This window comes from Ptychodera flava (assembly GCF_041260155.1).
Source record: "Ptychodera flava strain L36383 chromosome 3 unlocalized genomic scaffold, AS_Pfla_20210202 Scaffold_27__1_contigs__length_13241970_pilon, whole genome shotgun sequence".
In the NCBI taxonomy this organism is placed as follows: domain Eukaryota; kingdom Metazoa; phylum Hemichordata; class Enteropneusta; family Ptychoderidae; genus Ptychodera; species Ptychodera flava.
Window position 1 is genome coordinate 1,631,102 of NW_027248281.1, and position 19,232 is coordinate 1,650,333.

The window sequence follows — 19,232 nt, forward strand, 5'->3', positions numbered from 1 at the left end:
CTGAATGGTGTCTCCACCAATCAGACATACGGATTTGGTCACGTGCACGTGTCAATCATTGTCTCGCGCTGGACCGATGCCAAGGCAAGTCTGCCATCGGCGGACATAGCTTTCACCGCACTAGCGACAGATATCCATAGTATTTAGAGTTATTTAGAATCTTTACAATTATATTTATGAAGTTAATGCAATGACACGATCGAAACAGTAGTTATCATTCTTAGAGATGCCGTGGATTTTAAAATACCACAAGTTTACGACCTTGGCGAGCCCGAAAGATTCAGATCACTGACACACAGAGTGTAAGCTTATACGCTTGTAGTGAGCACTGCTGTCACCAGTATCCGCCGGTGGCCATCTCGGTCGTCAATGTTTTCGTCTTACGGACTTTGATGTTTGCTGTGACACATATATCGCCTGCAGATACATCCAGGTTTGATTACGATCGAGAAACAACAGAATAATTTGTGTGATGAAGGAAATTTATCGTTGTTCGTCGAATGACTTTATGTTTGTGCCTTCTATGTCGCCTTCCAAAGGATTATACGGTACTCATTTATTAAGTTGAACTTTCGTTGAGGTGTATCTTTCGGGTTTATCGTCAACCAGGATACTGCCAGGTACGACCTCGCTTGGCGATCGCCAGGTACAACGATGTCCACATTGAGCCTTACGACTGGAGCTGTGACGTTACTGAGCCATTAAAACGATCGACGGTATCCTCATTCGATTCTTGGGAATAGCTAAAGCTTTAGCCACTCAAAATTTTGTTGGCCATGCCTTCTATGTTTGCATATCTGAATTTATTGGGTCACCTTTTTTGTCAAAATGCCATGACAGCACGGCATCGATCATGATAAATCAGTCTGTGTTGCAACGTGCATGTACAAACGGTACCATTGCAGGAAAAAAGTTCCGGTTGATGACGTACAACATCGGTAATATGGATTTCTTATCTGTGCTGGTGTACGTCACACAGGTGGAAATACGGGCCAGTTCATGTGATAAATGGTATTACGGTAGAATATTTTGCAAATAATGTCTACCACATGTTACTCTATAACAGATACATGTACATGTATTTGCAATAAATGTTGACATTTCCCTTGACATCCGTGTTTCAATGATACATACATCAATACTGAAAATTTCATCAAAATTTACAGTCTTAATCCTTGATAACATGATGGTGCATCAGTTCATGCTGTAACCTACCTGATGGTTTGTGTGTCAAGTAGTGATTAATTTCTTGTCCTACCCACAAAAGTATGTTAAAGGACCAAGTATTTAGCTGATCACCACAGCTTGTTGGTGGTCTAAGTCAAGTAAATATATGGTAGGTGCACTATTCTTGGTAATAATTTGAATGTCTATCCATTAACATGACCAATCCACATCACACATTTAATCCTTTGTTAAGTCAAATACTGGGTATTTTAACCATGCTTCTGGAATTGAATTAACCTCCAGTTAAATGACAATACCATGACAGGACTAAAAAATTGATATAACAATATCACAGAGTCAAATGTAAAAAAGACTTTCACTCAATTAATTGTTACTCCCTTGAATGATACCAAAGAAATCAATAAAAAGTAAACATCACTAACTGGGTTTGATGCACTCTAAATCAAGTTACATTTAAAATCAATATCAATGTATCACTCTGTCAAACATCAACACAAACTTCATGAACTACTCATACCAGTATGTGGAAATTTTGCTGAGGCACCAAACCAGGTGATTTCAAAAATACCGTCAAGGACAGTGTGCTCATATTCGGTTTGAATTGGTCCATTCAAGAAACATTTAAACCAGAAAAACAAGAATGACAAAACCAAATAAGGTCTGCAACTTAGGTACTGGAGGTCATCTTTAGGAACATGCATATCAACTTCTATAGCAATAGGACAAGCAGATCCTAAATACATATTAAGCAAATGTCAACAAAAAAATTAGCCAGAGAAGGCTTGACAAAAAGAAAAGGTTAGAAGAGTGAGGAAAAAATAAAAGAGTGGGAAAAAAATGTACAAGGGATCTGATAAAAGTAATGCTACCTCATCAATCTTCTAGCCCCTACCCCCTCCTGAATATCCAATGTTCCTTCCCTTTGTTGACCATGTTTACATAAGGCCAGATGGCAGGAAATGTATTTACAACCTTGGGGATTTTTAATTAATGCTATGAGTGCTATCATTCGAATGTAAACAGCACTTAAATTAGTTACAGATAGTGAAATGCCTTCCACTGTAGGGGGTGATCACGACATCTGGAATTATCCTGGATCCAAATTTCTCATCAGTTCATGTTGCAAAAATTGATCCACAATGAAAAAATTTACCTCAGGTTTGTTTTCTGGATCAAATTTTGCTACAAATCGATACCAAATATGATAATATTATGTTCACAGCCTTCGAAACTGTCTCACAACATATCCTGGGTTGGTGTAGGTCATTTAAGGTCACAAACTGAGAAAATTACCTAAAATATAAAAATCTAGGGGCTTCCCAACACTTTGAGCAGAAAATTTATCTAATAACATCCCTCAGGACTTTTGTACCAAATTACAAAGCTATCAGACAAGTAATTTTGAGAACAAGTTTTCTTGACCAAAAATGACAAAATTGTCTTAAAAATACAAATTTGTATATTTCAGGACAACTTCCACATATCTAACTATTGTCATCCCTGGACATCTGTACACCAAATATAAAAGCTGTCTGTCAAGGGGCTTTAAAAAGAAAATATTTTTTAAGATTTTTTGACCAAAAATGACAAAATTGCCCCAAAACAGTCATTTTTCTAATTCTGTCGTAATTTCAACAAATTAGAAGGGTAACACCCTTGCAAACATCCAACCCAAATTTGAGAGAAACTGGGCTGGCGGTTTCAGAGAAGAAGAATTTTTACTTAAAATGAGGAAAATAATAAAAAAATTCAGCAAAAATACAAAATTCAAGATATCTTCACGATATACATAAAACTGTATGAGGTCTACCTAAGGTACTTGCATACCAATTTTCAAAGCAATCAAACCAGTGGTTCTTGAGTTATTGATTGTTGACCATTTTCAAATTTTTTCAGCTCATTTGCATAATTTGGGCACTGCAAACTTCATTTGAACAAAATCCCATGTACAGCCCAGGATGCATTCACAGACCAAATACCGCGCTAAAAAGAGCAGCGGTTTGGGAGTTTTTGAAGTTGACGGACATACTGTACGTACATACATACATACATACACACATACATACATACATACATACATTCATACATACATACAGACGCCACCGACTTCAGCTTATATGATAATTTCACATTGGTATACCCAAATGTGAGCTAAAAAATGTGTAACAACATTAAAACAAATGAAGATTGTGTTTTGAATAGCACAGGCATTCAAGCTCTTGCCTGTTGTTATCTCTTTCCTCTGTCCCCTTCTCACTGCCATCTTCCTGTCACAAAGGTTACATTCGCATTGCAATCTCCCTTTCACAAAGGCTACCCACTGTCCTCATCCCTCATCACTGCCATCTTCCTGTCACAAAGGTTACGTTCACATTGCAATCTCCCTTTCACAAAGGCTACCCACTGTCCTCATCCCTCATCACTGCCATCTCCCTGTCACAAAGGGTACGCATTGCAATCTCCCTTTCACAAAGGCTACCCACTGTCCTCATCCCTCCTCACTGCCATCTCCCTTTCACAAAGGCTACCCACTGACCTCATCCCTCATCACTGCCATCTCCCTTTCACAAAGGGTACGCATTGCAATCTCCCTTTCACAAAGGCTACCCACTGACCTCATCCCTCATCACTGCCATCTTCCTGTCACAAAGGGTTCGCATTGCAATCTCCCTGTCACAAAGGCTACCCACTGTCCTCATCCCTCCTCACTGCCATCTCCCTTTCACAAAGGCTACCCACTGTCCTCATCCCTCATCACTGCCATCTTCCTGTCACAAAGGTTACGTTCGCATTGCAATCTCCCTTTCACAAAGGCTACCCACTGTCCTCATCCCTCCTCACTGCCATCTCCCTTTCACAAAGGCTACCCACTGACCTCATCCCTCCTCACTGCCATCTCCCTGTCACAAAGGCTACCCAGCCCATGGCCCAGTGCCCTCTCCCTCCACTAGCTGTCATCACCATCACAGAAGTTGGCAGCACTTCAGCAGCAGCAGGGGACATGTTTATCCTGTTTTTACCTTCTCGTGTCTATTTATAGACAGAGAAGGTATCAGAGTTGAAAACCAATATGCTGCTGTCAAGAACTTCCGTCTGTCAAGACTTCCGTCTGTCAAGATCCGTTGACGTCATGCCATTGTGATGGGTCATATCATAAACTGGTGGGGGTGTTCATGGCTCAGGTTGAGGTGTGGGAGAACGATTTTGAGCTATGACAAAAATCAAAAGGGACTTAGCGGCATAGCCACAGTGTTTAAGCCTTTCTCCAAGGTTTCTTAGTTGACTACAATCTATTACAGACTACTGAGCTGACGTTAGGGGTACTCACTTTGTGTTTGCTCACTCTGTGAGCGCTAGTGTTTTGGTACTGAGTTGCGTGGATATCCCCTCATGGCCTCACGTGATCTGGGCCTGTTGCATAATCTGCAGAGATGATCATATGCCTCCGTAGCTCCGAGTCTGAAAACTGTCATTGTGTAAGCCTGTCGGCATTTTCCTTGCATTTTTTCTCATTTAATTTTGCAAAATATCGGCGAGTACCTCAATATTTCAAGATAACCCTTTCTTCCCAATCGTTTCCTGGAGTTTCAGAGTCATATGAACGAAAATGAGTGAAAGTTTTAGACAGGAAAATCGGACGTCGGACATGTCCAATGTTTACAGTACAATCAGAAGTTTACGTGGAGGAATTAACCAACAAACACAGGAGTGTTCATGATGCCCGCCCTCTAGAGGCAGACCCTCCTATATGAAGTACCACATTTGATAGTCCATGAGCCAGACCCCCAAAATTGGTCGATTGGTACCATTGGGTGGGCAAATTCCCCCATACATTTTCTGAAAGCCCGAATCTGAACTTTCTGAAAATCTTTGGTGGACATGTCTCAGAAGTAGCTTTCTGTCTCAAAAGTTGTTGTTATGGCAACCATACTAAAAATCTTAAAAGTTAGAATACTATACAAAACTGACTATTTAGTGAACAGCAAAAGATATTTACATGATTTCATGACACATACTGGTACCTCACATTATGGCCTTTCAGTTGACCCCATGACCTTGAACATTCTGGGTCAAGGTCAATAGGTCATGCCTATAACATCTCAGAATTTCTGTAAAATCAAGTATTTTTCACAAATACTTTTATGCTACGTGTACATAACATATAATAGAAACTCAAAAACTTGCTCAACAATAGCCACAGATGTGTGCTCTTTGAAATTAGTATGTTTTGTATCAGGGATGATGTCGTTAGTGAGTAATTACCAAGGCAACCATATGTGTGTTTTCAGTTATGCATGTAGGGCCTATGAGCCAGACCCCAAATTTTGTCAATTTGCTTCCATTTGACTCAAGTGGGGAACAAAGCCGCCTTTCAAACAAAATTTGGCAAAGTTTTATGTTTTTGTTTTCATGATTGAAGTAACATGTTCACTTATCAAAAATGAGTATCTGTGTCGGACCAACGTAGTTAGTGGGAGATGGTTATAAGCTTGTCAACGAGTATACAAGTAGTCTGATCTCAAGAGATACCGATATACTATAACTTTTTTCCGGATTTCATGTTGAGCTACCCTGTATCTCCAGATAAATGCTTTTGGTTGTTATTTTCCACTGGGGCGGAGCTTAGGTCACATGGGAAAAGCTTTAACAAGAGGCCTAGCAGCCGATAGACTTCTGCTGTTATGTATTGCTTAAAAATAAAAAAAGGTCAGGTTTTGTTTGTAAATAAACTTTGTAATACTGATACATCTGCTTATGTTGATTTTAGGAACACTGAACAAGGACATCCTTGCAAATGCATGTATTACTATTATATAATAATGGGCTCTTGTTTTTCATCTCTACCATAAATATGCAAGTATTAGCAAAATTTGAAGAAACTGAAGTAATACCTAGGAACGTTTAAAGGTAATTGTGAGAAAATTGTGTTTTTCAAACAAAAATGAAAAAGGCCCAAAAATTTCAAGTACGAAACTTTTCTTCTCAACTTGAATAAACCTCACTCAGGTTGTCCCTAGGAACCCACATAACACATTTCAAAGTTGATAAAAAGGAAGAAATGCCCGAAAATACAAATATGTAAATTTCACCATGATTTGAACAAATCTAACTAAACTCAGCCAAATGAGTTGCATACCAGTATTGAAAGCAATTAGACCAGCAGTTTCAGAGAATAAAACAATTGTTGATAGATGACGGATGACGACGGACAATCCACCTATCTGATATGCTCCACGTCACACTGACAGCGGAGGTAAAAACTGCGTAACCACCTTAATTCCTGAAAAATGATCGCTGTGTCGTGAATATCTTGGTCCAGTTAGTTGCGCTGATTTAATGACTGTCGGTTTCAATGTTACACATGTTGCTACAGCAAGTAGAATTGCAACTTCAGTTCGCCTTTTTTGAATCTATCTATTCGCCTTTTGTTGAAAGTTTTGAATTTTGTCTAGGCATGTACAATACACATATCATGCGCATATAATATCCGAGTAATTAAGTAACAAAGAAATCATCAACATATAAAATAATTCAGCTTCATGCGATATTTCTCATAAGACTGGAAAAGTGAGTTGTGTAAGTAATAAAATCAAACATCTTGAAATTAAACTTCACTAGTACTCAAAGGGAGTACTATTCATTTGTTGTACATCCTATTTGTTTTGTGGTCATATACTCAATTATTTTTTCAGACATGGAAATTCACTTAACCTTTGGTGATTAAAATACAATTAGTCACCTCCTAAATAATCTTTAATTTAATATATATTTCAATAAAGTAAAAAAGATTAAGTGGCATTTCTTTTTTCACGCAATATCATTGTCTTGATTGAGTTTGTGAAAAATTTTGTTAAATCTAACGTAATGGATGTTTCAGAGGATGTTAATCAAAACAAGCGGGCGAAAAATGTGCAAATATTACGTCCACGTATCATTTAAGGTGCTAGCTATGACTCACATCTTAATAAGCTCGGGGAACTCAATTTTTGGAAAGGTTTGTTCAAAGCAACCAAAATTCGCAAATTTGAAACTGTATTACATATTGTATAATCTAGACCGCGGAGAAAAAGTGTTCCCACAAGAAAACACTTAGTAGACTTGAATGTGAAAATTCAGTTCAATCTACTATTAACTGCAATCTGAGTCTAGGGTGTCACAAAGGGATGCTACAAATGCAAATACTGGAGTCTATCAGAAAAAGATGTATAATTTGTGAAAGAACAAAATATATAATACAGGGGCTAAACACGAGAACCCCTACATCAAGCAGTAGACTTGAGGCCAAACATAAGTCTTTGGGAAAATGCTGTAGAAAGGATGATGGCTATAACGTCGAGGGGTATTGTAGCAGCAGAAGCACACTGCCACCGCAGCTGCTATACAGTACCCGACAGAACTAACGCAACAAAGGCAAGCCTCGGGCAGGCCACAGGCTTGCCCCAGGCCAGCTCAGGCTCACATAGGCTTGCCTGGGTCTGCTACAAAAACCCTTGATTTTACAGAATGCACAGTCTGAGCTTGTGTTTGATAGCTGGTATTCCTTTACCAACATTACCTTGTCGTGATTGGCGACAGTAGCTGGAAAATTTGTTGTAGCTTATGCTTCGTTGTTATAATATTCGACAAATATTCGATATAATGGCTAATATGAACACATCTTGTAAGACTGAAGGACAGCCAGGGGCGTAAACAAGTGACAAGATGGAGTTCAGTTCAGATACAACGCTGTGATGGAGATACTTGTAGAGTTCAGTAATTTTTCCCCATATAAATGAAAATTGGTCAAGGAAAGAATATTGGTCAAGGAAAGAGCCGATACCGTGCAACAAAATATTTGGAAAATGGAATTCGATTGTATGGTCGTAAATGTCCAGAGTCGTTCATTGCCGTCCACACGACGTTAGGTCGTTATCGTTCAGCTGTCAGTGAATCTGATTCCGCTGGAGCCATTCACGTCATTTCCAAACCCGTCGAATATGTTCCGACGAAGATTCGCCCAAGAAGAAAATATTTCCTTCCTTCGCGATATATGTCGTTTAACGTTTCTGCCAAGTTTTCTTTTAAAAAGTACGCCGAAGTTTTCTTTTTTTGTTCTTTAAATTGTATGGACAGGCATTATTTCTCATCTCAAAATAGTATATGTCCCAGGACAATAGTTAAAAAAAAACCACCCTAGCTGTCTTTATTTTTAGGGAACATTACTAACCCTAGGATTTTTTCCAGAATCTGAATAACAGAACTATTATTGTTCAGGGTTTTCCACTGACTTTTGACAGCAGGGCGTGACATCTGGCCACATTTTAGGTAACAGAAAAAATTGTGTAGCCTGTCCACTCAGGCTTCCGTTAGGAGATGAAGCCATGCAAGTGGTTCTGAAAGTTTATTTTTAAATTTACTAAACAACAGACATCAAAACAGGTCCAATAATCATTATCATTCAAGGTAACTGAGAAATTTACCAGGTCCAAGGGATATATCAAAAAATGACAAAAGCAATGGGGTAATCTTGAACCACGAAATACTTTTGGTACCACTTGTCCGGAATGGGTACGCGTACCTTGCCAGCTAGCTGCCCCCGTCAAAATTGACCCAAAGCGACAAATCTAATACAACGTTACCGGAAATTTGATAAATATCTGATAAGCATTACGTCGATGCGCAGTTAGTTTGTTCACGCGTTTGGTTGACAGTTGATGTCTTGATATCGATGATATAATGCATTGATATGCAGTCAGCAACAGGCTGCCCTGGTTACATTGTCCGCTGGTTCCGTAAAATTAGATATTAAATGTCTAAACCTTCGCCAATTTCAAAATTAAGACTTTCTACAGCTGAGTAGCATACACACGCAGATCTAGATTGCTTAAATTTAATAATTTTCTCTTGATACATTTTCAGAAGCATTCCTTTGTCTTACTTGTTCGGCGTCGATTTTCATGATGAGCGTCCATTTTTAGTAATCCGCGTTAAGTACCCGAGGAGCCCTATACATGTAATTATAGGAAATACGTCAATCCGAAAACCACTGGCGCAACTGGGGCAGCAACGTCTTGTCTGATGAATCTGATTAAAATCAGATGTAGGGTACGCCGACGCCTATACGGTATTCTACTGCTGTTACCTCACAGCACCAGAATACCGTTTAGACGTCTAATGACCTCTTTAAGGTGGTGTGGCATGAAAAATGTGATTTTGGGCAATTTTCACCTTTTGTACATAAATCAGTACGTCATATACTACCACCTTGTGAGGATTGCCTTTAATTGCATGCTTTGCATGCAAACTATCAGACTGCTGTCTTGAAAGGAAGCCTTGCTTGTCATCCATATATACTAAATTTTCATGAAGGGCTGGTTGGGTTATTGAAGACTAGACCGTCGTTTGTCAATTAAATCGATAAGGGGCATACCAGGGTTGTTGGAGTTTGAGGCATGTAAATGTTCAAAATAGTGCAAATTTCCGCCATGTCAATGTCTGGTAAACGGAATAAGGTATACACCGGTATATATAATCTCCTGACATATGGGAAATACTGTTGACTTTGAAGAACAGCTAGGTTACTGATGATGATGATGATGATGATGATGATGATGATGATGGAGAAGAAAATAATAATGAGGATCAATGTAAAGATTGTTACCTAGATATTACTACTTTCTTATGAAATGCTTTACAGTGTGTTAGTGGTGGTTGACTAATGTACGTAAGAATTACTGGTACTGTATTTTGATAAAACCCATGCCAGGGAAAACGTAGTGGATCACAGAAAGTCAACATAACATTGGTCGTTGGTCATTTGTAATTAGTAAATTAACGATGAACGTTAATATATTTGTTTTATTTAGTACTATTTACTTTTGATCAAGCGGTTCAAAACAGTAGTTTTATTATTAGCTCTATCAGACACATTTCATTTTGTTATCTATCCTTGATATATTTACGGCTGATGTCCAGCAGCATTAAAAACTTATTTCTGACTGGTCTATTTCTTTGTTAGATCAGGTGCGGGCCACGCATATAAAGGTATAAGTACTGAGGCTCAGTACGTTGTTCAAATTATCACGTTAAAGTTCAGATGTCATGTCACTAATGATTTTGCATTTACGTAAACGTTCGAAAAAACATTAAAATGACACATGTTTGTTTACAGTAGTATGAAAATTCTGAAGAAATACATTATTGGCCAATACGTATAGCTATAGCTAATAGCTGTAGGCTGTTAGCTAAATATAAGCTTGTTGATATTGCTTATCATTGATAATTATGATGTTTAATACAAACTGGTACCATAAAATACTCTTTCCGTGTAAAAACATATATGTAACACCATAGAAATCACCATTTTATTCTATGTTTGACCTTGTTCTTTCATTGACCTTGACCTTGGTTTGAAAAAGAGCATCAGACAATGTGGTCAAATTTGAATACCGGTAGAAGCCACATGCATCGTTTATAAAAGACAAGAGTGCATCTTTGCTGACAAGAGTGCACCTTGCTTGAAAATGTCAAAAAGTGCACAACGAAAGAGACACTATTTCTGTGCATAGCCACATGAAATGTAAACTTTCCATGTTTTGAACTTTGACCTCATTTGGTCATGTACGCTTGACCTTGTCACATCTTGAGTGAAAGTTAGAATGTGTAACATATCCTATTTATGTTATCAATTTTGGTATGAACATTTTCATAAGGCAGGATAATCACTTTGTAAACAATTGTACTTTCTAAATAATTCAGATGTTTGTTTCTATGGCAACGGTTTTCACCCATTACAAAGCTACCAAAACTTTTCAGAAAATTCAGAGTTTCAACTTTCAGAAATATATAAAGTGTGAATTGCCCTCTGCTTGCCCCAAATAATACCAATTGACCATAACTGGGGCCTGGCTCATAGAGTACATGTATAACTGAAAACACACTGATGGTTGCCTTGGTAATTACTCACTACCAACAACATCCCTGATACATAACATACTAATTTTCAAAGAGCACATATCTGTGGCTATCTCTGAAAAGTTTTTGAGTTTCTATCATATTTTATGTTAATGTAGCAGAAAAGTATTTATGAAAAATGCTCTATTTTATCGAAATTCTGAGATGTTATGGGCATGACCTATTGACCTTGACCCAGAATGTTCAAGGTCATGGGGTCAATTGAAAGGCCATGATGTGAGGTACCAGTGTCTGTCTTGAAATCACGTAAATATCTTTTTCCGTTCCCTAGAAAATCAGTTTTATCTGAAATTCTTAGCTTTTAAGATTGTAAGTATTGTTGCCATGACAACGACTTTTGAGACAGAAAGCTACTTCTGCGACCTGTCCACCAAAGATTTTCAGAAAGTTCAGATTTCGGGCTTTCAGAAAATGTATGGTGGAATTTGCCCACCCAAATGGTACCAATAACCTGTCTGGCTCATGGACTATGATGCTTGTGGAAAACTTGACAACACAATGGAGCATTTAAACTTTTAGAAAATGACAAACTGAATAAGAAGGTATTCAGAAAATGTCAAATACTGAGAAAAAATGCGCAAATATTCAAAATAAACAGGTTAAGTGATTGGTCAGCTATAAAAAACAATGAAAATGTTTATGATCAAGTTTTTGAGATGCGCACATTTTAACAAATACAGAAATTATTAACATTATAATATAAGACCAAACTATTTTTTCAGGGATGGGACAGGTTGGAAATGAGGGGTGAGAGACAAAGGCACTCCTATTGCTGCATGTGGATGCAGCCACACCATTTCATTTACAGCATACTTATTCACTGTGTTGTGTTCAAGTTCCATATTGTACTGACTGTCATACAAGGATAACATAAGCAAATCAAATCAAATTAGAAAAGGATCAATGCTGTTGTGTGGATTTTGCTGAACATGGCTGATATTTCGCCCTATATATTTGGTATCCAGCAAAGGCATATTTTGATGTAAAGTCAAAATTAACACTACATTGCTGACAATATATTTTACCGTTTCTGCATGAATTTTTCTTCTTTAAATTATAGTATATTAGTACTTCAAACAGATTAACAGTTATCGTGATGTCAACCCATAATTTTACATCACAAAGACTGTAATTCTGCCATTTTTTTTGTTTTTCAGTCATTATATAAATTTTGCACTGCACAAGATGATTGAACAATTGCAATGTGTGAATTTGTAAACTCAAAGAATAAAAATCCTTTGGTCACAAATTAAATTATTTTTTGAAAAGAAATTTACTCTTAAACACTTTTAGCATATATTCTTTACACGGTCATGTATTTCAAGGAAAATATGCCTATTAAAAACAGTAATTTCTTCACTTTCAATTTTTTTCAATACTATGACAATTATCAGCCATGAGGTTATACAAACACAAGACCAGATAAGCGTTTTTCATCATTTCCACAGGACTCTTTGGAAAATCCATTAAAAACAGTTAAAAGTGACTGGAAATGATCACTTGGTATACATTTAATTTACAGATGCCAGGTTGTGTATTTCACATGCACTCAGGTCAGTAAGGAAGTGCGTCATTACTATTTTGGACTGTTAATTCTTATTTCTGAATTGTTTAACTTTTTTCCACATTGAACTATCTTTAGGCAGTTTATACTGTAGCTTAGAATTTTTTGATTGATGTATTTAATCATCTTTTGGTTCTTTGGGTCCATATCCCACCTCATGCCCCTACATCATCAACTATTTACCAACAACTCCATGCCAACAACCAATTACCTGACCTGGCCACACATTAGAGAAGGTACAGCGTCATTGACGGTATTTTTTAAGTTGTTTTTGCTTTCAACATTTTTACGTCTGTCTCAAATCCGTGTCGGTGTTTGTAAACATGTTCTCCAGAGGCTGAACCATTTACTTCATCTTGGAACCTGAAGTCTTTTTGAAATTTAAGGTTTTTTGTTCTTAAAAATTGTCTGTAAACCAGCCTTCCTCTGGGTATGTCATCACTTACACACTGAAGAACCCACTTACAAGCATATACTGAACACTGTTGTGAATAGTTCTTTTTGTATTGATTGTTAAAAGTTGATCATTTGATCATCAAAACACCACATTATCTAACTTGAGATTTCAATAGAAAAAAAAACTTGCTTATAGTTTGAGAACAGCATCCTATTCAATCAACTGATTTTGTAAGCTGGCATGAGAAACAATGATAATTGATGGTGACAAAAAATTGAGCATGACAAATTTCAGGATACTGTTGACATTATTGGCACCAGCATTATTAACACTAGCAGACAACCTTGGACATACCGTACTCAGCTTATAGTGTCATGGATTTGTACATGCTTTATATTAAACCCAATGCAAACATTCTTGAACACTGAAAATTTTGGTTATTGTTTTTAAATCTACATGATATTTCTGTTTATATATTATTTATTACAAAAGGATGAAAAACAAACATTTCAAAGTGAAGGATGTTAAATTAGTAAATCAACCCTTGACATAAACCACTTGTAGGAAATGTACACACATACAACATGCTAGGAAGTCACTATATAGTGATATGACTTTTGATACATAAGGTTTGAGTTATGATAAAATATTTTTATCACCAATGTAAATGCTGTATCAGACAACAGTGTACCTATTATACGAGGTCCTTGGCCAATGTTTACTGACATAAACTTTGAAAAGTCAGTTGTCAAATACTGAACAATATGCTTTAATTGCCTGATACATTAATTTCTATTTTGTTGATTTGATTTTCAATTTAGTGTTTTTTATTACACTTTTAATCAAAACTTTTAATAAACCCATGACGTTACTGATTCTTAGCTTCTGCTCTATAAAAAATTCTCAGTAGACTCTATCGAACTTCTCGAAATGTTTACAGAATTTCCATATTATATCCATAGAATTCTATACACTTCTTTTCATTAGGGTGAGATGATCTGAACAGACTATAGTGACTGAAACACTTCTGTTGTGTCATGGAGTTTATCAGTCTTCTGAACCGAAGCAAATCGATTCACTGTCATAACTATTATCAAACCACTGGTTAAAAAGACTACTAACTAAGACAGACTTACAAATGCTAACTAAGACAGACATACAAAAATTTAAAAGGTCTATGACATCCTTCCAAAGTTGTTATTTTTACCCGTCAAAAACTCAGCTAGGGACCTGTCTACGGATTGCCTATTTGTGTCAGTTCGGAAAAATGTGCGTAAATGGCGAAATTTGACTCCTTTTTCATACCTGGTGATTGGGGGCCACTTCGTACCTGAGCCAAGCAGCAGTATTAGCATTTAGATCAACAGGTACAAGTGACGTCATTTGTTCCATGCTATTGACATGCAAGTGTATTTAGCGGTCCTTGCGTAAATTAGACCACAAACAAAGTCACCTATATAAACAGTGCTAACAAACACCCAGTAAACACTGGCAAGGAAGCCGCACTGGCGCCTAAGTCATCATGGACTCCAGCTACAGCGATTTGTCAAGTTGCTCCAGCGAGGATAGTGTCAACAAGAATTAAGAAAGTGATTTTGGGGCAATCGGTTTGATGGCACACAGCCATACCAATTTGAACCCCAGGCGTGCAGGACAAGTTGCTCCGAATCAGAGTCGGAGTCCAACTCTGAAGGACAAAGCACGAGTGCTTGGGACAGATTGGAAAATATGATATGAGTCCAAGTTTTCATTTCTGTGTATTAAATAAGACAGTATAAGACTCAGTTTGAACTTTTCATGGTTGATTTTTTTTGTAGTTAAAAAGTCGAGCAATCCCACACCTGAACGTTTCCGTTCAATTAGTAAAACACATGCATTGCATGTTGTCGACCCGTGACAAAACTATCATTTAATTGGAGCACGAGACAAATGGCGCAATCAATCCATGTTCCCGTGCATTTTCAGAGCAAACCAATCCTGTATAAAAGTGATGTGTTACTGTTAGGTCTATTCTGTACATGTTCTGAATTAAGAAAAACAAAGAAAGCTTGTCAGGTCACTATTTTGAATCGCCGTCTTCCCGATTATGTAGATTATGGGAATTCTTAAGCTTCCTGCAACAAATGTTTTCTGATGAATGAGAGGACATGACATCGACTGTCATTCTTCTTGTAATTTTTATTTTCAATATTTGGCACGAAAGCAGTTATACACTAGTACACCTAATCAGACAGCCTGACAGGTCATTCTAATTTACTCAATCAGCGTGGCAATCGGCCGTATGCGTATCATGTAATGCCTTGACACCATTGGTGATCTCATGAAAAGATGGTGGTTTGGATCTTGTTTGACACAACCATGTCACTAAACGCAAACTAAAACATTCCGTCACTACAGTGTTCTCTTGCACGCTGCACGCTGGGTGTACATTCTGAGCAAAGGAAGCCCTTGCCTCACACCCTTATGGACATGGGATTTGCGAAGGTGTGAAAGACTGTTTAAGTGGTTGGCTGAACTTTGAAAAGCCCCCAAAAAGTTGACTGAGTTGGGTTAGGGGTACACACCCACCCATAACTTTTACTTGCCTTTTATCTGGACACAGGAGGCAATACTCAATGCAAGGCAGTGACGTAAACCAACTTCAAGACCCAAAGAGTGATTTTACGTTTGGTTGTATGGGGCATGTCATAGACCCTTTAAAAACATCTCTCAGATAATTGATGACATGTACATGATGTATGTGTGCTCACTGTGCACTGCAGTATACCTGTATCTACATGAAACACCAATATGATTTTGAAATAATGAAACAACAGATGTAATGATGAGTTCAAGTCTTGGATCTATCATACTGTGATATTATCTTCTCCATTGAGACAAACAGGGATAAAACAGATCAACCACTAATTCAGCATTACAAATACTTAACACTTAGTCACAAGATCATTCAATATTATAAAGATGCTCTAATTAAATCTAAAACTGTTGTTGGCATAGAAATATGAAAATCAATAAGTGTATCATACAAAGTTACAGTAACGTTATTGTATTAAACATGTTAATCATCAGAACAATTTGTTGGCATAGAATATGCAAATCTATCTGTTTTTACCATGTCTAATCAATATGACACACTGCTATTTATAACAGAGCTGACGTAGACAGTCAGTCATCTGAAAGCATACTGGGATTTCAATTTCAACATTATTGTATATGTAACTTAAACATTACAACAGTCAACCATGGATCTCAGGCACTACCATTGCTCAGTGTGTGTTTATGAAATACAAGCAAATGCCAATGGTTTCATGCAATTTAATGTAAAAAGTAAAGGAAACATAGTTGACTTCTATCAGAATTTGTTTCATTCACAACATTCTATCACATAAATGCTGTCACATTGCTTCATCAATAATGTTAAACTTCAACAATTGTGAGCAATTCCCATTGATCACCATACCATTTATTCAAATATTGCCATTTTGTATGTTTTCATCTGATGATATGAAGAATGTGAACTTTTCAAAGAGGTACCTTTCCTCAATTTTCATTCTGCGATAACTCTAAGTGATTTGATTCTCGACGTTAGTTTTCAAAATAGTAGCCTTACCTGACATATTGTATGACTTGATTTAACACAGACAATAATTTGAAGATGGCCATTTCAATCCTCCAACCAATTTTGAATAAATTTTCTTACTGTAATTCATGTGATGACTCAAGTTCTCTCTCTCTCTCTCTCTCTCTCTCTCTCTCTCTCTCTCTCTCTCTCTGGTCACACTACATCTAAAACTCTAAAAGACTGAAGTCATGATATAGTACCTGCAAAATTTTGGTTACATATAGTGATATACGATACAGCATACATTAAACCTACGCTTACAGGATATTTTGGCTACAAAGTGCTGGCAGATGAAACTGAAAATACTCTAAGTACGTCACAATGGCTGATATCAGAATCATAAGTGACCATGAATTCTGCCAGCTGAATGATATTATTCCTTTTCATGGCAGTACATGTAACTTGCCAACAGATATCATTCAGATTCACACACACACTTGTTTGACCTGCAGGCACTGGGTGCCAAGACTACAGAAAATACGATAGACAATTGCATAAAAATTTGTCAAATTGTTAGTTTGACAAGCAGATTTACACATGTATGGGTAGTGGTGATAAAGACGATGAATGTAGAGATAGATATCTAGCAATGGATCTCTAAGTGCACACTTTGAATCTGAAAGCTATCTCAGGCCAAAAAAAGTAAATTGTGCTGTTCTGATAACACGATTTTTAAAAAATAGGGTAAGTAAGTAGGTAGGGATTTTTTGTAAAAAAATATTGTATTTTTATATACACATTTTTCAGAGGTTCAAACCCTGCACCTGTTAGCAGTTCTATCATACTGTTTATCACGTATGTGTAACGATGAATAACATCATAGGTTTTGCACTAGTTCCTGTGTGATTTTCTCTGTATTTCTTGCATGCAACTTCTGCCTCTATGTACATGTAGCTCTAAAAAGTCGAGGGTCTAGTAAAAATAGGGTAGGTAGGGTTATTGGAACAGCACAATTTTTTTTTGGCCTAAAGCTAAGCTAAAGATAAGTTCTTATTTTGTTCCCAAACACAGAAACAAAATTACCAAGCTTATAATGAAAATTGTTTTGAAGGACAATTTCACTTGTCTTTGGTCAAGATTGTATGTGTGTGAATGAAAAACTCCAATGTATGAATCAAGTAAGATGGTGACACAGCACTCAGAGGTTTAAATGGTTCTACTCTGGAATAACAAGGACACAATGTATTCTACAACTCAGTACACCCAAGAGATCGTGTGATGGCGATACAAACCAACCCATTTGTACAAACACATATGGAAATACACAGATGTTTTCACACACATTGCCAATTTGAGAAGCAAACTACATAAAGTTGCAAATATTTGAAATACATCAATCTATTATTTATTATGCATTAATTACAGCCCACTGAATTAATTAAAGTCCCATGCATTAATTAAAGCTCACACTGTATTAATTAAAGCTCAATTAGCTGTATCTTTTTGCACTTTCCCATAAAATACCACCCAATCTTAAGAGAGATACATGTATTTTGGATTCCAATTATTAAGCTATATTGTCTCAGAAAATGTCATTACAGTATTATCCTTGGTGATGGATTTGATCAATTACTTTCCAGCATTTACATGTTTACTTTTGGCAGCCAAATTTAAGTTGCAAAGTCAGGGCTCGAAATTGGCGGTAGTCCCGTATCCACAGACTACCAACTTTTCTCTGGGGTTACTAAAATCCATGAAATGGTAGCCACATGGACTGCCAAAGCCTGGGACTTGAAATTCAGTCAGTACCATGCATGCCATGGGCGGTCTGTCACTTTGGGACCAGCTAAATACAGTCAAACCCAGATGGACACAGAAAGGCCAGACTATAACTTTGTTATGCAAATTACGAAGATGACAGTGCGGCAGAACTTTGCAACAAAGTTTCTTTATCTGAACTGCCTTACTCGAATGACAGACAAAGGAAATGATGGCCAATGAAAATGCATTTTCGTTGCATTTTGATAATCATATATCAATCACAATTACAGGAAATTATGCCTCCTCCCTACAGAAACCCATGGTATATTTTTAGCCCTGCTACAGTATGTCTCTGTGCTGAGGTTGTATCGTTGTCATGACGACTATCAAAATTTGCGTACAACTCTGAGAGTGAAACGGGTTGTCAATAGGTCACCAAACTTTTGAGTATCACTATCGTCCATTATACCTGTTGCCTTGGGTATTAAAGGTGTGCTATATTCACATCAAATGACTAGAAAATTCACTTTATGGGCCGAATCTTGAAAAATAGCTTTTTCTTGTCTGGTTAACAAAAAAAGATATCCCTGAATATGAACAGGCTACCAACCATTGTCAATGGGCTACCAACTTCGGTAAATGGTAGCCCAAGTGGACTACCAGGGAAAAAATATGCAAAAAGATACACAGCTAAATATATTGACTGTTCTTCCATGAACTGCTGTGTAGCCACAACACTTGATGCATCAAGTAAAATCATTTTATACAGGTAGTTTACTGACTTCATTTCTAAATATAAACTGACA

At 37.1% G+C, this 19,232-nt stretch overlaps 1 protein-coding gene across 10 annotated transcripts in view; it reads right to left on the reverse strand.

The window, feature by feature from the left end:
* The window catches only part of LOC139126542 (protein Aster-B-like), a 123,442-nt gene that overhangs the window by 82,363 nt on the left and 21,847 nt on the right, over positions 1-19,232 (reverse strand). For 2 of the 10 annotated variants that reach the window (XM_070692606.1, XM_070692604.1), the window contains exon 1: positions 16,714-16,839. The exons of the other annotated variants lie outside the window; for them this stretch is intronic. In XM_070692606.1, coding sequence (XP_070548707.1) covers positions 16,714-16,766 — 53 coding nt within the window. In that variant the 5' untranslated portion in view covers positions 16,767-16,839. Of the gene's footprint in view, positions 1-16,713; positions 16,840-19,232 lie in introns of those variants that run through there. 10 annotated transcript variants of the gene reach the window in all.